The following is a 22,148-nucleotide window of genomic DNA, read 5'->3' as shown; positions in this document are numbered from 1 at the left end:
AGGGCTTTGAAGGAAGAAGATTACTGGAAGGAGAGACATCATTAGCAGAGCGCCAAAGAAATAGTCGTTTGTTAGAAAATTATAAATGAAAAATTGAAACTCTAGAAGGAAAATGTAACTTTTTAAAATTAAAATCTAAAAGAAAATTGTTAGTTTTTAAGATTTAAAGAAGATTTTTTTAATATTACTAATTAAATGATAATTTTATCTTTATAACTAACCGTTTTTGTTAACTTTAATAAGTTATAAGTAAGTGTTTGAGTTTTTTAAACTTGATAAATAAAAGTTTGAGAATACACCGACTCTTGGTAAGAATAAGTCTTTTGACTTATAAAATGTTATATTATGAAATTAAAATTTAATAATATATATCATGAGAATTTCATATGATATGATTAAAGAAATCAAATATTAAATAATGAAAAAAATCAAAAGGTCGTTTTGGCCGGTATAATTTTCTTAAAACGCTGCTGTCTATTTGATTGGGTGGCTACTAATTTCAACCCATGTGTTTTAAAACAGAAGTGAAAACACATTGATTACATATACAATCTCCATTAATTGGCAGGAAAAATCTTCTTTGTTTTATTTTTTTAATACAAAAAAAGCTTCTCGATTCTTGCCAAGAACGTTCCTTCAAACTCAATTAAGGACTCTTGAGTTTGTAAAAAATGGATATCTGATGAGGACCCATGAAATTATGTTGGGGCTTAAAATGTAATGCTTAATGAAGCGATGGACCAAAGAAAATCATTTAGGAAATTATATTTAATTAAGAGATTGAAATTTGAAGTTTTAGAAATATGGGGAGCCAAAGGGAAAGAACAACTTTCCAGCGGTTGAATTACTATCATTTTATATGTAAATTTTAAAATAATTTGAAAAACCTAGTGGGGTATCACCAACCTAAGCCTAATTAAGGAATCTTCGCCAGTGAATGCGAGACCACATTCCGTATCCCGTAGATTTTTCAAAATTAGGGGTTGAAGAGATTTTTCAAAAATATCATAGGCATGTTTTTAGCAATAATAACTCTAAAACTATATACATTTATTATTAATGTAAGTAATAACAATAGTATATTAAAATATAATTAAAAAATTTTTGAATACCTTATGATAACAAATTATTATTAATATTCAAAATTATACTTATTACAAATAGACATAATATTAATTTGTATTATATATATATATATATATATAGAGAGAGAGAGAGAGAGAGAGAGAGAGAGAGAGAGAGAGAGAGAGAGGATCAAATAAAATATTATATTTTATTGAAATACATTTTGGAATATAGTTTTAGGAACGTTTGGTTTGAGAAACATTTTATTACTAAAATTAGAAAATTATTTTAAGGATTAGTGAATATAAATTATTATTATTTTTGATAAAATTGGTTAGATATAAATAATTATTATATTTGTTTAAAGATAATTAAAGAATACTAATATATTATTTTACTTAAATTCTCTTAGGTATAATTATTCTAAAATATTTTTATATTTATTATATTAATTAAAATTTGAAAATAAAATTATTTTTATCTCAAAAATAATAAATAAGAATATAGTTATAATGAAATCAAAATTACTTGATAATCTTTTGATATTTAAAATAGAAATGATATTATCTGTCACATCACCATTAGTAATAAAATATTATTTATCAATCAAATAAAATAATAAATAAGTAATAAAAGATAAATTATCAATATAATCTTTAACTCTTTCAACCAAACACCCCCTTAAGAAATTAGAATATGTTACAATTTCAAATCAAGGAAAAACCAGAAAAACCTTATTATTAATTAATCATTTTCTTAATATTAAATAATATTTTTGCTATAATGACTATATGTACTGAGGAATGAGTTTATTTTTTAATTTTAACTATTTACCCTAAAAGGCAGGTTGGGTTTCTCCAAAGTCAAAAATTTTAACAGCTAAATAACCGACTAGAAAAAATTACTTTTAGCAAATTAGAATACGCTTTTGCATTATTTGAGGACTCGTTTGAATTAATTGAACGAGTCTTGAAGTCAATTCAACGGTTGTGATCAAATGACACATTTTACATTGAAATACATTATTGAACTGCATCTTTCATGCAATTTCTTCTTCTTCTTCTTCTGGCTGAGACCATATTTCAAAACTTGACTCAAATCAAATGTAATTTTCTGTCCTCATGTCTAATGCACCAGACAAGAATTACCGAGAGATTGGCCTATGAACGGCGCTCCATTTGTAAAATCGAATTAAAACTTAATAAATAAAAACGCTATAGCATGGCCGGGAACAATTTTCCAGCCAAAGCGTTTTTTTCAATAAACATTGTCTAGAAGTTAAAATTGTGGTTTTTTCACTTTTTCTTAGATATCCAATCTTAGAAAATCAATGATACTACAAACAACTGAATATTAAAAAATACCAATAAACTGACATGTTATCAGATAATTTAATAAATTTAAATAAAAAATAAAATTTATAATTATATAACCTAATTACATAATTTCAAATTAATTTATTTAAATATATATATATATATATATATATATATATATATATATATATATATATATACATTAAAAAAAGTGTTTTTGATAATAACTGTACACATGCTTGTCACTTGTTCGCTAGGTTGATAGTTCAATTCAACGAAACTTAATTAAAATTTATATCTAGTAAGTACGTAAATAGTTAAACCAAATTATATTTTGACTGCTTTTAACTTTTTTGAATTTCCTAACAGCTTCTGATAAAGCCAAGAAGGTGTTTAAATTTCCCGGAAAAACATTTAATAAGCCCTGTCTAAATAAACCGAGCTATGCCGTGATAGAGAATATTAATTTTCTCATGTATATTTCTGAAAATCGAAGAACCTTCTCTCTAATAATTCAATCGTGCTTTTAGGTGTTGGGCGCTGCACTACAGAAAATGACTTCTGAAAACAGAATTCCTCTCATAAATTTGTTGATAATATGAAATAGAAAATGGAAGTCTCATGCAATATTCCTTTATAAAAGACAAAACGAAAAGAAACGAAAAAAAATGCTAACATCAACATCAAATTAAATATACTGTCTCCCACTTGCCAAAATTTTCTACAGTAATTGGGGTTTTGGGCGATGAATGTTGACTTGAGTTTTGCTTGTAATAATATTATTAATTATTAGTAAAATCTCCATCATTCATGTTATATTTTCTTCATCTTATTAATTCTTAATGGAAATTCTCTGTAATAGACTGTATTTTTAAGTTTTCAAACAGCATGTTGAAAAAAAAATGTCAAGGAAGACTTCATGTTTATGGTGTAATTATTATACAGTTGAATTTGACCTCGTTGGAGAGTGCAAAAACATGGCCAATGCATTTCATGACTATGTAATGAATATTAATTAGATTAACCTATTGGTGAAATACCTAGTTTAATTTGCTCACAAATTTATCATGTTATTAAACTATCTTATGTTAAATTGGTAGGCTTTTAATCAATACATCACAACAAACAAATCAAAATAATTTTGTGAGTATTTTTGGAAAATGATGGACAATTGTGTTAAATGCATACGGTTGTATTATATTTGAATATCGATACCAAGTTTCTTTTAAATATAGTTGCCAATTTTTTTTTTTTTATGTATTTGAATTAGTTATTTGTTGTTCAAGTGTTACGTTATCATTATCTACAAGTGTCATCATCTATTTTATTCTTGTTGGATATCTAAACTAACTTTTTTTTTAAACTAATTGATCTAAATATTCTCCCCTTTTTGCACTAATTTTTAGTACCATTAGTTGAGTGGGCATAGAATATTTATTGATGTGCTAATTTTGGCTTGTAATTTATAGTTAGTTTATTATTTAGTTGAATTTAATTGAACCATATAAACATTGTTTTGTCCATTCTACTTTTTGCTTTTATTTACTTTCATTATAATTGTTGATTATGTGTGAAGATTAGTTAATTTCCAACACAATGTAGATTAAATATGAATTTAATAAACTGAACCATTATCATTCACCTTTAGTGAAACTTTCAACTGGTATTGGAGTAAATTCTAAATTTGCTCATATTTAATAGATCCTCTCGGGTTTGGTCTTAGTTTTTGGCTTTTATTTGTTTGCTACAATTTCATTTTTCTTGCTCTTGTTTAACTTGTTTCTTCCTTTTAATGGATTTGTTCCAAAAAGGTGGGTCAACTACCAGATTTCTCATATTGGATTAAACTTGCTTTTGCTATCCATATTGAAAGACATGGATGAGAGCATTTGTTAAGTCTATTGATGAAAGAGTATGGATATATCTGTTTTGAATGGTTGAGTGTCTCCTGTGTTTGTTAAAGATGTTGTTACTAAAACCCAAACCTATTGAACTATAGACTCTTACTGATCTTGAACTCTAACTAGAATTCTAAAACTATTAATGCCATTTTTAATTTTGTTTCTATTAACCAAATGAAAGTAGCTAACTGTGAGATTGTTAAGGATGCTTGGGATATATTTTATATTAAAAATGAAGGGATTGAATACGTAAAAAGACTAGACTAAGGAGGATTGAAAACTGATTTTGAGAAGTTGACCATGCTTGAGGATATGACAATAATTTTTTTTAGGAATAGTTCAAATCAAATTTAATTTTGTTGGAAATAATAAAAATTTCAAAAAGAATGTGTAATACCTATAGGTGCCTAATAAGGTTATTATGTAATATTTTTCATTAAGTATAATTTAATATTAATATCGAATATATTAAATTATGCTTAAGTTAAAAAAAATTTAAGAAATAAGAGATTGAATGATCATTACAGAGAAAGGAATGTTTGTTTGGCGTGTGATAAGTCAACAATTTAGATAACCTAAAAAGTTAATTAATTACAAAATACTAATTAGTTATTTATCTCAAAATTCTATTTTAACCTGAAGTTGTAACTTAAGGATTTCATAATACTTATATATTTTTATTTATTTATACATATAACTCTCTATTTAATATATTCATATTTTGTAACTACCCATCATAATATGTTAAAAACTAAGATATAAGCTTAGATTAGAAGATAAGTCTCAGTAGACAAATTAAATAGAGCAACCCTTTATTATATTTCGGTGATCATTATAGCCATTTTTTTATCCTTATGTTTATTAACAAGATGAAAAAATAATTCTTTTCCTTGAGCTTCTTATCTTTTTTATATGGTTATGGGATATTGCACATAAATGTCCATTTCTCTATCTATTCATACTATATAAGCAGAATTATCAACCCAATGTTAAATAAAAAGATATATTATTGTCCATTAAATTTTAAAAAATTATTTTTCTATTGTTTATTCAAATATTATAATAAAATTAATATTTTTTACACTTGTAATAGTACAAACAAATTCATTTTATCTTTAAATACTTTTTTTCTTTTCACTTTCATTTCATTCTTATAATTTGTTTTTCTCTGATGAAGAATCACATTGATTTGATATGATTTTGGTAACTAACAAAATTTAAATATTTTTATAATTTTTAATTGAAATTAACATAAATTAGAGGTAAAATATATTTAATAAAATTTTAGAGGCAAAATATTTTTAGACTAATGATTTTTTTTGTCTTTTCAATAATTTTATTAAAAAAAATTAACTGATTTTTTTAATAAATTTAATGTACAAGTGAAAAAAAAGGATTTTCTTAAAAGTTAAAATTGTGATTTCATCCAACATTGGGTGTGAAATAGTCATTTGACCTATTTAAATATCCTCAAATTTTTCGCTTCTAATCAAAGTCAAGGTATATAAAAGGCCTTGTTTCCCATCCTGGTCAATCCCATCCCCACACGCCTACTAAACTAAATCATAATTAAACCTTAATTAATTCTAAGCATCATTACATCATTTAACCAGGGAATAAATTATCTTTATTAAAGGTAGCCGAGTTCTTCGCCGGTGATGTTGAATCTATATGTCTAAAATGACAGCTCATAACAATTGAATAGATTTAAATAATTTTAAATTTCTTTATTTTATATGAAAATATATTATAACATTATTGGATTGGCGTAACTTAAGTTTTATGGATACGAATTAATAATATTGAAAAATAAAAAACTTATTTTAATACAAGTTATAAATAAAAATATCATATAATTATTATCAATAATTTAAATTAGAATAAAAGGTGTGAAAGAAGGAAGTCAGACGGAAGTCAATAGAACTTGACTCATTTTCAGGCAACATTTTGTATGAAATCCAGCGAGGCTTCTCACGCGGTGCTCGAAAAAGAAGACCGCGTGTGCCTACAGGCTTCGCAGAAATGACTTCTTCAACACAATTATTTTTTTCTTTTAAACCAGGGATCCTATTTAAATTGAATTATTTTTTAAAATTAAATTAAATACATTAAACAAATAAAATTTTAGATTCAATAATCAGATAAACATTATTTACTCCTAGTATAAATAACCTTAAATTTAATGTTATTGTTTTGCCAATTGTTCGTTATTATTGTTTATTTTAGTGAGGAGTAGAGCACCATGTTTGGTTTTGCTTGAAATACGCTAAATCATTGAAAAAATGGTGGGTAGGAGTGCTACCCTTCACTTTTTAACTCCCATCCCATCTTTTTTTATTTGAGTTATAAATATTATTGTTAACCTTATTTATATGATTTTGAGATTAAGTTTTTACAAAATAGGTAGAAATCTTGGGTAGGAGTAAGCTAGAAGTGGTAGAAGTGATTACTTATACCTTGTTGTTTCATTAATTTTGGTTGTTTATAGTTAATTTTAGTTTAGAGAATGACATATAACCATGCATTTGGTTACATATAGAATTTTATGTAGAACACATTATCATGAATTTTGCCCATTGTCCCATAATATTCTTCAAATGTTCTTATTGGATATTAAGTGAGAGAATATTCAAGGTGCAACAGAGGAAATTCTAGCCAAGTAGTTGATCTCCGATGACATCAAATTCTAATTTTAGCAACAAATCGACTAGCAAAGGCATTCAAGTAGTTTTCTATTGAAATGATTTTATGTTTTATTGTAGTTCTAATATCGTGATTAGATTGAGCAATATGTGTTTATGTTATTGAATGTATTTTTATAATGATTGATATATATTATTGAACGATAAATATATAATGAGTTGTGATATGAGCATAATATCAGATTTTATGATCTGTTATGTTTGACTGTAGTTGTGATGAAGATGATACAAATAATAGTAATTTCAATGTGCTTTTAGGTTGATGTAAGGCGAGATACCGATTAATTATAATGTATGATGTGTTTAGAAATTTTGATGTTGTAATGTTAAATAGTTAGACTTGTTGATATTTTCGGTGATCATGTTATGTAAGATGTGTTAGAAATCATGATTCATGAACACTTAAGAATTGTTGGACATATAAATCTGATAGAAAATAGCATGAAATGTAGGGTTCCAGATGCACATGCACAATTGTCTAAAAGAGAGGTATGACTGTGACATGTATTATTTTGTATGATCTAAACATCTTGTACGATCATACATGAAGCCATGCATGCCCATATATCTAATAGTTTAGGATTTCTGATGACTAACTGATGATTGTACAGAGGATATGTACGACCATCCATAACACATAAGATAGGTTGAGGTAAATGAGGTGTACGACTGTTCACAAAAACGAAAAGACAATTATACCCTTGAGATATAAGAGGATTATGAAAAGAAGACAGAAGTTGTTTATGATACAAACATGCATGGCCATATGTAGAGTCACGGTTGGAGATACTTGTGTATGAGGAAGTCATGCTCGAGACAAGAATATACACCCATGCATAGGATATGCATGACCATGCACTAAATCATGAAAAAAGATACCCATGAGAAAGGAACCCATGCATAGAAGCATGGATGCACGACTATTATTTAATGATGTACGATCATCCATCCAAACGAATGATGAATATAGTTCAAGGTTTACACTAAATCATTCATAGTAATGTTTCAAAGGATTATAAAGACATATAGGGTATGTAATAGTATCGAACCACTCTTAGAGAGTGCATTAATGTATTAAGGCATTGAGAGATAGCCAAGTTAAGTGTGAAAGCTTGTTATGAGCCCGAGTTAAGTTAGAGGCTTAAATGCATGCACGTTTTTACATAAAAACATATCCCAACTAGATTTATTTGTAGGAGACCAATCTTATTCACATGTTTTCTCATAGTTTGGATGAATATATGATCGAAACTGATCTCGTAGGACACATAGGTAACTAGTGATCTGTAGAGAATGTGTGAGACCAAAGTGTTTCTTGTAGGACACATGAAGACCTAATCAATCCCCATATATGTGTGCAACTATCTTCCAATTATAGTTTTTCACAAAACACCTATGAAAACATGATTTTCTAATATGTTTTTTGATATGTTTTCATGAGGGTTGTTACGAGAGGCCACTTATGAGATTCTCCTTATATAGTATAGAACTCACATAATCAAGGTATCGAATTTTTATCTTGACCCAAACCGATTGACACATAGGAAAACATTTTTTAGAAATTAAATTAAATGTTTTGAAAATGCTTTCACTCATTATTTACATGCATGTCATATACAAAAGTTATCATAGTTTAGGATCCCAAAAGTATCCTAAAGGATCAAGTTAATTCATCATAGTTATAGGACTATAATGTTTCTTGAGATGACTAAATGGAGCCAAGGTTTCTCCCACAATAAGTAAGTTAAGAAAGTTATTTTAATGTCATCAAAGATCAGAGACTAAAGGTGTACTCGCAATGACTAAGTTAAAACGAAATGAGCTTAAATTAAAAGATGATTAAGTCTTCAAGTAGTAAGTGAAGTTCTCTTACACATCTTAATTTCAATAATTTGCAAGTAATAGGTAATGAAAGCGGGTCTAGTGCGAGGTTAGTAAGCATAGAGCTGACATAAGGGTGTTACGATCTTTTTGTGCTTTGTTTAGTTTGAATTGTAGTAAGACTATTTTTTTAAATATTTTAAAGTTATTTTACACACTATGATTGTTTGAGAAGCTTTACTTTTATATGACACCTTTTGTACGCTTATAATGTATGAGATGAATCAATAAAGGAATTTTAGTAATTTGGGTATTATAAAGTGTTGTTTGAAATTCTGCATTATAATTAAATGTATCATGCTAATATGGTCAAGAGTTGTGGTGCTTCTCTCCTAATGGCAATATTTATGGAAGGGTGTTACAAGTTAGCATCAAAGTGTGATTTTGGTAGTTAGAGGATGTTCTAAGATGTCTGTAGTAAGGTTAGTTAAGTATACACCTTCTGCTACACTGATTGCATCCATAGGTCAACCACTGTAAGTTTAAATTATTACCTACAAGTTATGTTATAGAATTTACTGTTATGGTTTTTTAGGATCATGATTTGATAATTGAATAGGTTAAATAGAAACACCCAAGTTGGAAACCCACAGGATGCTCAAGATTCATGAACAATTCCCATAGCCTTTCATTCAAGATTTAATGCCTCTAATGAGAGAAATATAATCAAAGAGGTATTGAAATAGTATGGTGAAACTCCAATTAATGCTAGTGAGTCAGTTTAGGCATCATTGATTTATTAGAAAGAATATCAAGGGAGATTTGATACTCGATTACGATGAGGACTAAGCTTCATATGATCTATAGACTGCCAAAGATGCGTCAGCCCCCCCTTCCCGCCCCCCCAAGTTTGTAAGCACAAAGGACTAATTAGTATATGAGGAGTAACTTGAGGTTATTAAAAGTGTCATGTCCCTATTTGAGATGACAAATAAAGAAAAGGTAAAATATGCCACTTATTGTGTCAAGGTCGATGTAAGAGTATGGTAAAAATATAACCTTAGAGATAGTTTGAGAGTAAATATGACTTGGATTGACTTCAAAAAATTGTTCAAGGTAAAATACAAGACTGCATATATGACCTACTTATAGGCCTAAAAGTTAATCGACCTATCTCAAATGACTTGCACAATCAAGTATACCATCAAATTCAATTTTTTGGCTAGATAGCCCTTACAGATGATTAGTACAAAGTTAAAAACCATGAAAAATTTTATCCATGGGCTCAATTCAACAATAACTCGTGATGTGATGATAAGAGCCTAACCACCTTAAACCTATAGTGAGGCGTTGAACCAAACATTAAGATAAGAGGTTTTTGTTAGAGTATGATTTAAAATCAGGGCCAACCCCTTCATTAGATAGTAAAAGTAGCAAAAAGAGATAGTCACAACTCAAGAAATATGATAAAGGCAAAAGCCACTCAAATCTAAAGGAAAGAAAAAAAAATGGAAAGAAAATAAGAAACATATGAAGTCAAATGCCACTACATGCCAAAGTTAGGAGACAACATCCAAGTAAGTGTTTAAGCTAATAGGGTATGTGTTTAAGATGTATGCAGTTGAGACATATTGCTAGAAACTATCCAGGAGTCCCTCTTACACTATTAGGGTTACCACTACCATGGTGTAGGCCAATGCCCAGTGACAAGCATATGTTAGTCCTTTCGTAGTCACTGGTTAGTTACTTTACCTTAATACTTTATTATACGTACTAATAGATTATGATACTACTTATTATTTTTTAGTTGGAAGAATAGTAGAGAGATTAACACTAACACCATTAATAGTAACTTAGAAGATGAGAATAAAGTTTCTAATGGGAATTCAATGATTAGCTATTAAATGATAATGAAGTAGATAGTTATAGTGAAGGATGGATAGATATTAGTGGATCTAATCATGTTTGATATTCCTGACTTTAACATGATCTTAGAGACAAATCTTCTGGTGAGGTATGAAGATAAGATCGTGTACTAGAGAAGAAAATTTGGTTAAATCTGGAGGATAATGATGAATTTATGTTTGGCAGAAAGTGGATTTGAAGCATGGTGATTACTTGTATTAAGGCTCACAAAATGTTGAGTAAGGGTTGCATAAGTTATTTGGTTCACATGGTGACTAAGGGTTATGATTTAGATCTCAAAGTAAATAATACACAAGATTTTTGGAAGTTTTAAGATCTACTTCTAGATGAGTTACCTAGACCAACACTTGATAGAAAGGTCGAGTTTAACATATAATTGGCATTGGGCATAACATTAATTTCTAAGACACATTTTAAAATGGCTCTAACTGATTACAAGAGTTGAAAAAACAACTTCAAGAATTGTTAGACAATGGGTTTATAAGGCCAAGTTACTCTCTTATTGGGAGGCCTCGATCCAATTTGTCAAGAAGAATGATAAGTATCTTAAGATTTGTATAGATTATTAAGAGTTGAACAAAGTCATTATAAAAAACAGAACTCATAAACTAGAATATATGATTTTTTTAATAAGTTGAGATGGGCCTAGGTTAATGCTGTCGTAGACACCTAAATTAAAATCCTAAATTTCTAAACAAAAATTTAGTAAAGGAAAGTAGAGATCATTCTTTCAAAGAGTTCTAATTAGTACATTGTTACAAATAAATCAAAACAAGGAAATAAATGAGGTTTTGAATTGATTGCGAATTATAATTAAAAATAGTAAATCAAAATTCAACAAATTAATCTAAAACAAATAATTAATTAAACAAATCTTGGTCTGTGGTCATATTTACTATTGGAACTACGATTGATTATCGATAACAAAAAATATCAAATTAATTATTCAAATATTCGTTGTGGTATTAATTATCTGTCTTTCCTTACGATTACTTAATCAAAAACATGTATTCCAGTTAACCCTTATTGACTAATAACTCAGATACGATCTCAAATTTAATTAAGCAATATCATTAAGAATTAGAAAGACCAACGAAACAAGGCAACATAAGTGTATAATGTTGCATTTAATCTAGTTGAATATTTTCCCTAAGAATTACAATTTTTGACGCAACAAACAATAAATCCTAGCTGTTACTTTGATTAGATAAATTAAATAATTATGGATTCAACATCTAAGCTAGCATTAGATCGTACTAATCAATAAACTAATCGCGAGCCTTAGCAATTAACTAATACAATCATAATAAATAATCCTAGAAAATAATCAATACTTAAATAATTAAAAGATGCATTAAAGAACAAAACTTAATCTCATAATTCTTGTAGTTCCATGGTTTCAGATCCCTTCAACCAAGAGAAGATAGTTTAGCCATTATAAACCATCGTAAGCCAACCAAAATTCTAGAAAAATGTTTATGCTAATTACAATGATAATCCCTCTAGCAAAATAAAAGTATATATATGTATTTTTCCCCCTTAGATCTGGAGATAAAAAGGCAATAAAAATCCCTTAATCCAGCCAAGTATTTGTGATATATATTTTCCCCAAAACGAAAGAAAAAAATATATATTTTGATATATATCTTTCGTAAAAAATATTCTTCCTTATCTATCTAAATTAATCATTTTTTCCAGCTAACAATCATTCTTTTTCTAGGAAGTAAATCTTGACTTTTATGGAATATCTTAGCTGATCTGGACATCCAGATTTAAATTTTGAATTCTGCTCTCGTCATTTCACGTGCCCACACCTAGTCCGCATCACAAATTTTATTAACTGGTAAACTTGCTCCATTTTTAATCTTTTTGGCCCAAATTCAGCTTCGAAAATGTTCAAAACTTCTTAAGTGTAAAACATAAATAATTTTATTAGATTGAATTAAATTTTCACACAACATAAGGGAATTAGAAATCAAAATAACGACAATTAACAACGTTATCAGACCTCAATTTTCTTAATGATTGATCTAAGGTTAGACTACCATCAATTTAAAACAACTGAGAGGGATATATCGAACACAACATTCTAAACGAGAAATCAACATTTCAAATTTGTAATGATGCCTTTGAATTGACCAACTCTTATATAGTTTTTATGGATCTTACGAATAAGGTTTTTCAACACTACCTAGACAAGTTCATAGTGAGTTTCATTGATGACGTATTAGTATCCAAAAGTTGAGAGAAGCAAGAAAAAGTATCTAGGTTTGTATTTCGAAGGTTAAGGGAAAGATCATTATATGTAAAGTTATCTAAGTATGAAATATGGTTAGATATACTAACTTTCCTTAGTCATATAGTATCGATTGATGGTATATTTGTATATCCAAGAAAGACAGAGGCAATGTTAGATTAGTAAAGGTCGAAGAATGTCAAAGAGATTCAGAGTTTTCTTAATCTAATAAAGTACTATAGAAGGTTCACTGAGGGTTTATGAAACTGGCAAGGCCTCCAACAACTATCACAAGGAAAGATACCATGTTTTAGTGGATTGAATCCTGTAAAAAAAGTTCTTGGGAGTTTAAGAGGAGGTTGGCAATTGCTCTAGTTTTGACCCTATTATAAGGTTAAGTTTAATATGTATTTGGATGTATCTTGTAATGGTATAAGGGCAGTATTGATGCAAAAAGGCAAGGTGATAACTTATGCCTCAAGATAGCTAAAAGATTTCAAGATGTGGTACCCTACTTATGACTTTTAGTTAGCTACAATAGTGTTTGCTTTGAAGATATAAAGATACTACTTATATGAGGTAAAATGTAACATTTATACCAATCACAAGAGCATACGATATTTTTTCACTTAGAGGGATCTACATATGAGGTAATTGAAGCTAGTAAAGGATTATGACCATGAAATTAAATACCACGCAGACAAGGTTAATGTGGTGGCCAATATATTAAGTTAAAAAGTATTGATGTCACATATTTCAACTCAGAAGGAGATTCAGTAAGAGTTTGATAAGGAGAAGCTTGAGCTGGTAATCGAGACATTGACAAGATTAGAGATCAAGCCCATGTTATTGAAAGAGATCAGACTAAAACAAATCATAGATAATTGGAGTAAGTAAATGGCATAGAGGTGTAACACTCTTCTTCATACACATACTTTGAAGAGGAATACAATTTGAAGAGACATGTCTACTTAAAACTTAAAGAGACACATTCATTTCAAATAATGCAACAAAATTCCATATCCAACAAAAGTATAGAAACAACTCAAACTACATGCAAACATTAACTAAAAGAATCTATTTGTTCTTAAGTACCTTTACTTGCCTAACCAAGATCTATATTGGGCATTCTTTATACACTAAACTATCCTCTAACTTGATATCCTTGATATTTAACACATGGGTTAGGTCACTGATATATTTATGCAACAACAATAAATGAAACATACTATGAATGTGATCCATGCTTGTTGGCAATGTAAACTAGTAGGCCATATTTTCTACCTTTTCTAAAATCTCATATAGCCAAATATATCCTAGAGCTAGCTTTCTTTTCTTACCAAACCTTATCACATTTTAGTAGGGAGCAATCTTGACAAATACCTCGGTACTTAATTGAACTCAAGATTCTGTCTCTTATTATATGCACAACTTTTTATGTAAGTCCTTAGCCTATCTCATCTTCTCCCAAATTAGTCTTATATCATCAATAATCTTCTAGCTCATCCCTGACCCTAATGTTTGCATCATACTTGCTCTCTCACCAAATTCATCTTAATGTAAAGATGATCAACACTTTCTCCCATAAAATTTGAGACATTTTTAATAGTCGTCTAATAGTTATTATTATAAAAAAAAAAAACTCCATTAATGGAATCAAATCAATCAAACTTGCTTCGTAATTTAACCAACAAACTTTCAACATATCCTCAATCACTTGGTAAGTCCTCTCAGTCTGCTCATTTGTCTATGGATGATAAGTGATGTTAAATACTAAACTTGTATTTAAGGACTTTTGTAAACTCTATCAAAAAACTAATACAATCGTCTTGGACACCCTATGAAACCTTACAATCTCCTTAATGTGAATTTAACTTAATTGATCTGTATTTATGATATTTTTAGTTAGAATCTAATATGTTGACTTGTCAATCGAGACAATGCTTTTTATCTATCCCATACTCTTAACATTCCCATAATGAAGTCTATCAAACTGTGTTCTCATTCCTACTCAATAATACTTAAAGATTGTAACATCTTTGATGGTTCTTGATGTTCAACCTTAACTTACTAACACATTAAGCATTGAGGTATATAGTCCATGACATTCTTTTTCATACTCGACCACCAAAACATCCTCCTAATAACCTAATACATCTTTACAATCTAGAGATGGGTAGTGAAAGTGTTTTGAGCCTCTACTAGAATTCTACTCCTTAAGTCCTTATCTTGGGGAATACATTCTCAGCCTTAGAATGTTAGTATACCATCTCAAACCTAGTAGTTTGCCTTTGTGCCCTCAGTAACTCTTTAGTATATCATCCCACACCAATTATTAGATCTTAGCTATCTCAGATTTTTTCCATTAAAGCGTATTTGATCTCTAATTAGGCTAATATACCTATAACCATTTTGCTCTTGGAAAATCTCTTGTTATAACTCTTAATGAATTGTAACTTGTGATAATAAGATAGTCTGAATCAAGGCATTTGCCACTACGTTGGCCTTACTCAAATGGTATCTAATTTAATAATTGTAATCCTTAACTAACTTTAACCATCTTTTCAACCTCATGTTTAACTTCTTCTAGGTTAAGAAGTATGACACACTCTTATGATCAATGTAGATGTTACTCTTGACTCTATATAGATACACCTCCAGATCTTAAATGCAAATATTACAACTACTAACTCTAAGTCATGTGTCAGATACTATGTCTCATACTTTTTTAACTAACGAGAGACATATGCTATCACTTTCTCCTTCTATATTAAAGTAGCTCCTAGACCTTGGTGAGATGGATATATGAGAATATCATAATCCTTACCCTTGGTTGATAGTATCAAAATTGAAGTTGATGTCAAACTCCTCTTTAACTCTTGAATTAAAGGAGCGTCATTTGTCATTAAAGTTGTTAATAGCTTAGCATATGTAACAATGTTCTTAACAAACCATTTGTAGTAACCTACCACCTAACAAAACTTTAAACCTTCTTAGCTATCTTTGGCTTCTGCCACTCCAAGACAACATTTATTTTACTCAAGTCTACTAAGATGTCATTTATGATACTACGTACCCAAGGAATGCCACTTTATCAAACTAAAACTTGCATTTCAAAATACAATTGTCTGTCGCTTAATCTTTGTAGCACAATCATTAAGTGTTGCTTATACTCCTCCTAATTCTTGGAGTATACTAAAATATCAGTAATAAAAGCCACTATAAAATTATTAAGAAAATCTTGGAACACCTTATTTATCAACTCCATGAAGACTACCATTTTATTAGTTAAACCAAAGTGTATAATTACAAACTTAATGCATTTACCTAATTCTAAATACAGTCTTTGATATATCCTTCTTGGCAATCCAGACTTGATGATAACTTGATTTGAAGTCTATCTTCCAAAACATGGAAGCTCTTTTAAGTTGGTTAAACAAGTCATCCATCCTTGATAACGAGTATTTATTCTTGACTGTCACCCTATTAAGCTTTTTGTAATTAATGTATGTATTCATCGATCCATTCTTCTTTTTCATAAAAAAGATCAGTGCGCTCTATAAAGAATGGTTCTATTTGATAAAACCATTATCTAATAACTTTTATAACTACTTTTTCAACTCTTGTACAACGTTATTGAACTCTATTTCTTTCTCTGATTCTAACCCTGACAAACTATCTAGGCAGACATTCAAAAACTCGTACACAACTAGAGTACTACTCAAATCTGGGATTAACTTATCTATAATGTTCACTATATGTGTCAAATAGCTCATACATACTTTATGCAACATTTTTCTAGCTTTCACACTATTGATCATTATTCTCAATAGTTGACCCTCTTCAAAAGTGAATTCATCACTTCCGTCTAAACTAAATTGAACATTTATCTTTTTGTAGTCTATCTCTATGCCATATTTACCAAGAAAATCTATGTTAATAATCACATCAATATTTGGAATATCAAAAACTAGTAAATCAACTATCAGTTCATGACCTCTCATGGTCATTGTCTCACTTAACATCTTCCAATTACTCATCACTCTATACCCGTTAGACAACTTCATAGTAATTTGACTAACTAATATGGGAACTAGTCTTAATCTCTCAAAAATCCCTCATTCTATAAATTTACATGTAGCACTCGAATCAATTAAAACAAATAAAGAAGTTGCATAATAACTGACCCATCATTACAAATGGGTTGGCCTTAACTTATTCTATATTACATTGTAAACTTTGGCTTATCCTCCCCATAATGTCTACTCAATTAAGGTTGTGGTTACTACAACTTGGCATTCTCTAGCAAAATGACTTACCTACTTACATATGAAACATTTATTCTAACTTGTTATGCACACTTTCAGGTGTATGCGCTTACATATCTAGCAAGCAAGGTGTTGATAGCATCTCTCCTCAACTTCTTTCCTTTCTAATTCTTTTTATAACCTTTAGACCAGAAGCTTCTCTTACCCCAATTGTCTTTATTGCTTGACCTATTCTACTCAGATCTCAGTATGGTACTATTAGATAGAATCATTGACACTTTCTCTTTGGTCATCCTTTAAATCATAACCTCAAATCTCAGAACCCGACTTAAAACTTCATTATATGTTCATAAGAAAGCTAAAAAAGATTATTACCATGGGTCTCTTTAACAACCTTGTTTATATTCCCAAATTGACTCAAAATGAGGACCAATAGTATTTATGGTCTTATCGAAAAAGGGCAACAAGTGGTGAAGTACCAATTACTAAAATCATTGGATAGGGGATTGGGATGTACCATCAAAGAAAGAACACCAAGACCAAGAGTGTGAATGAGAGAATGAAGGATTGGTAATATAGAAAGCTTGGGGAGAATGGCAAGATGATTACCCATTATCACGTATTTAGGTATGTATGATCTGAGTCCATAAATAAATCTCTCCATGTGGCCCTATATTGTACTAGTCATTGTAGGAACATGTGTGATCAATGTGTTGAATCAGGTGGAGTACTCATTAATTGTGTTTGATTCCTTCCAAAAATTAACAAACTCTTAGGCTCTGATATACATGACATTGACCAATCTATACTCTATCTCGAATAATATCTTAAATTCGATGTAAGTCAAAGTATCCACCTAATGAGTCTTATAGGTCAATCTCGACCAAACCCTAACATCTTTTCTCAATAGGAAACTAGCATATTTCTTAGTTAGTCATAGGAAATTGGACACAGTGCCCCCAATTATCTCTAACCACTCCTTAGCTACGATCAGATTTGTGGTATCCGTAAACTCTAGGGGCTGATGTTTACCTAATAACCCACACACTAGATGCAATTTTCCTCTGCCACTTGCCATTGTGCTATATCTATCTCCCTCGACTCTATCCTACAAATGCAAAAATGCTAGAGGTACATCAATCAATTGGCCAATGCTCTTTGATACTCGCTAATTCGCTTTGAGAACCTCATCTATGATGTGCTTGATCTTTGATGTGTTAATAAGGGGAATTTGTAAGGCCTGTCTTGGAGCCATTGACTGGCTCATCTCGAGTGGGGCAAGAACTTTTGGAGCGTCTTTAATCAACCTCTTGAATCTCCTATACTTGAAAGTCCCACTCATTGTAATTCAGGTAGAAATATCAATATTTTAAATCTATATATTCAAATACTTACAACATCACTAAAGAAATATGTACTTTCAGTTTTTATGAATGAAAGTAAATCTTTGGCGTGCACTTTCATTAGGCACAAATATCAATATTTAAATGCATGTATTTAAATTCATGTATTTATCCTTGACATTCTTGATGTCTGTACTTTCAATTTTATGAATAATACTAAATTTTTATTTATACAAAAATTTATGGTTACATTTACTTATATGTAGTTAATTTTTTACTGGCTAGCTCTACTTATCAAAAACGATTTTGATCTTAGAATAAATACATACTTGATGAATCTAAACCATTAGATTAATTTATCTTTGGAAAGGAAGTAGATCAATATAGAAGGGCAAAAACCCCACTCTTTAATTTTGAACTAGAGAGATACATAAAACTAATTCTTCTATTAGTGATACGATATACTTTTGTTAACAATGAATATTGGGTAACCGTCTTGTTTATCTGTTAACAACGAATATTGTCTTGTTTATTTGTAACGTTAATAGCTGTGTCAATAAATAATAAGTAGTTTTGTCAACAACAAGCAGTTGCATCATCGATGAATAACTCTTTCAACAATGGGTAGTTAAATCAATTAGCAAGTAGGTTACTCATAATAACATGAAGCTTACTAAAAGTCCAAAATAATAGTATTCTCATAGATTTTTTTACCAGAACTCCTTAAGCGACACAGTCACAAAATTCTCCCGCGAGCATGTTGATTTGATTCTTTAACTGCCTATAATTATAGGCTTACAAAGATCTTTACCTAATTCTTAATAATAAATACATTTATAGTCCATGTAAAAATGACATGCAGCCTAAAAATCCCTAAAATTAATTATATTCTTATTTTGACTCGTTTTCTTTTACCCTCTCGTATAAAACATAGACATAGAAATACTAATTATGGTGCTCGAATAATTAATCAATCTGCGAGTAATACTATATAATTAAGTATTTATCATTTTTTATGCACATATTATTACACACATAATACACCTTATAATAGGTATGCTTTTTTTATTTATTGATTTACATTAAATAAAAGTACCAGCTGAAATCTAGACAAACCAGTTTTGGCTTTTCCCAGCGACGCAAGCACATGGTAAGTTTGTTCTTACTAGATTTTGTTCTTTGACGTACTTAGATTAATTTCTTCTGTCACAGACCGCAGAACCAATCCAATTGAGCCATATCCCACCCCAGTTGATCATAATCAAAACCCACTGCCGTGTTGTTACTTAGATTATTTTGAGAGGTTTGGCCATGGTTTCCTGAGGATGAACTCTCTAGTGAGCCTGTTCTCTCTGGCTTTAATATTTGAGAACTAGTCTGACGACGATGACAGTTTGTCGCCTCATCACCACGGTGATCTTCAACTTGCTGAGCCCTTGGCTCGCCAATTACTGCTCCCAGTTGAAGCGGTGGAAGTGGTAGAGGTGGACGCCGATCAAAGGCCCGCAAGCATTTCGATTTCTTGTAGATCCGGCACAAACTGAAACCTTGTCCTACCTGCACTTTTTCAAAGACGTTGAGGACAATAAAGTAATAAAAAAATCCAGATAAAGAAAAAATACTTTATTATTTTTTATAATAGTGTTTATTTCTACAAAAGCATTTTGTGTTGTTAAAAGTCTGAAAGATGAGGCGTGTACCAAGTTAGATTCAAAAGATGAAACAAAAAATATTCAGTGTATATGGAAACAAAATCATAAATCTTGATTTAAGATCGGCTCAAACTTCTTTTTATTAATTATGGTGGAAAAATTTTCCTTTCTCTTTGGAAGTCCAAAATATCTAACTTCTAAATTAACTAGGGTTTCATAACAAATCAAAAAAGAGATGAGCTTCTTACGAGATTCATGAGATCTATAACATTAATGACCGATTAAAATTAGCCGATAATGTCAGATCAAAGAAACATAAATACGCTTAAAACAACAAAAAAATTAGATCTCATGGGAATAACAAGTTAATTCAAAAAAGGGAAGAGGCAAAAGCTTATAAATTTATATACTGCTTGTAATTCATACCGATGTCGATGTTTCTCCTTCCATGGCTTTGTATTCATTCATTTTCCATTCAGTTTTTCTTCCATTTGGAGCTCTTCCTCTATAGAAAACCATTGTTCTTTTTTCCCCAACTACGCCATTTGAAGAGTAAACAAAGCCGGGTGACCCAGTAGCCTTCCAATATCCTTCAGTGGTCAGTCTGTTTGGTCTCCCTCCCCGTACTTCACTGTCTTGTCTCGGAATGAAGAAGAACCATTGTTCAGGATCTTTGTGGCACAGGTTTTCTGAAAATTCTGAATCAAAATAGAATAAAAAGCTTCAATCTACCCTCCATGATAAATTCTTTCTTCTTAATTTTATTTTTTCCGGTATCTCCTTCATTACAATTTTGGAATTAAGTGTAAGTAAACATTTTCGATCAAAAAATAGGTAAATACTTGAGCTTCTGATCAAAAGATGCATTAATCTTCCCACTATCCTTTCATATTTTAATCCTCTGAATTTCCCTTTATTACAAATTAATTCGGAATTAAAGGGCACATATTTTTTTTCTGAAATGCAAAATTTCAAACAGTGACTGCAGAGAGAGGTTGATACTTACCGCAAAAAATTACAAAAAGATTATATGATTGATGTCGCAGAAATGAGAATTTTCTGTTATACGGAATTAACATGATCCTCCTAAGATCATTCGGAAGGATTTTAAAGAAATTCAAAGAGAGAAATTCAAACTATAGCAACGGAGCAATGTGAAAAATGGAGGAGAATTAAACTTAAAACTTATCAGTGAATTTGAGATGGAATGAATGGATCCACTTGCATCGTTAAATATGTAGTTAAAGTTGAAACCTTTAAATCTCTTTAAAAATCGAGTTATTAAGCTATAAAAAGAAGAGATAAGATATATAAGAAAAGAAAGAGTTTTACGTGGAAGGTCCCAAGGATTGAAGTCGTAAATATATACGACAGGTATAACGCGGTCCATAATCCGATTCAATTCCTCTGAGTTACCATGAAGCTTGTGATGAAGATAGAAGGAAATCAACTCAACTTCAGTAGGGTAAAAACGAAACCCAGGTGGCATATCCTCTACCATGATGAAGAAGATGAAGACGAAGATGAAAAGTCTCTGCTAAATTTTTTTATCTCATTAATGGAGGATGTTCATGGAGGGTGATTATAAATAGAGAAAATCAGGAAGAGATTTGATGAAAAGTTAGGCAAGAAGGCAGAAGCAAATGCAACGAAATGAGAAAGAGAGACACATGAGATTACTTGGAAATTTCCACCCTTTTGTGCCCGCACACATAAAACAAGTCAAGACTGAAGTCAATAAAAGATTATACTGAAGGAAATAAATATTTTTTAAAATAAAGTTTCAACTAGGCTTGCTAAATTGTACACATGCAATATAATGATTATTAAATGTATCACTAAATTATTAATGATATATTTTAAAATAGATATTGGATCATAGAAAACATTGTTGAGGACTCATCAAACAATATTTTTG

General features: G+C 29.9%; 1 protein-coding gene across 1 annotated transcript; it reads right to left on the bottom strand.

Moving 5' to 3' along the window:
• Positions 1–19,606: 19,606 nt before the first annotated feature.
• Positions 19,607–21,885, bottom strand: LOC123193879 (NAC domain-containing protein 90-like). Its single transcript, XM_044606958.1, has 3 exons — positions 21,563–21,885; positions 20,657–20,928; positions 19,607–20,135 (listed from the first exon to the last, which is right to left on the bottom strand). Exons 1-3 carry the CDS (start codon positions 21,729–21,731, stop codon positions 19,785–19,787), a joined length of 792 nt encoding a protein of 263 aa, XP_044462893.1. The 5' UTR covers positions 21,732–21,885; the 3' UTR covers positions 19,607–19,784.
• Between the last annotated feature and the right edge of the window lie 263 nt (positions 21,886–22,148).

This window comes from Mangifera indica, chromosome 1, assembly GCF_011075055.1.
Source record: "Mangifera indica cultivar Alphonso chromosome 1, CATAS_Mindica_2.1, whole genome shotgun sequence".
In the NCBI taxonomy this organism is placed as follows: Eukaryota; Viridiplantae; Streptophyta; class Magnoliopsida; order Sapindales; family Anacardiaceae; genus Mangifera; species Mangifera indica.
This window is presented reverse-complemented; position numbering and strand designations above follow the sequence as displayed.

What these genes read in the sequence shown, in the direction of transcription:
- LOC123193879 (XM_044606958.1), bottom strand. Translation starts at nt 21,731, where the DNA reads ATGGTAGAGGATATGCCACCTGGGTTTCGTTTTTACCCTACTGAAGTT. An exon ending in CAATCCTTGGGACCTTCCAC is followed by an intron (nt 20,929 to 21,562) that starts GTAAAACTCTTT and finishes ATTTTGATTCAG; the next exon opens with AATTTTCAGAAAACCTGTGC. An exon ending in AAGGAGAAACATCGACATCG is followed by an intron (nt 20,136 to 20,656) that starts GTATGAATTACA and finishes GAAAAAGTGCAG; the next exon opens with GTAGGACAAGGTTTCAGTTT.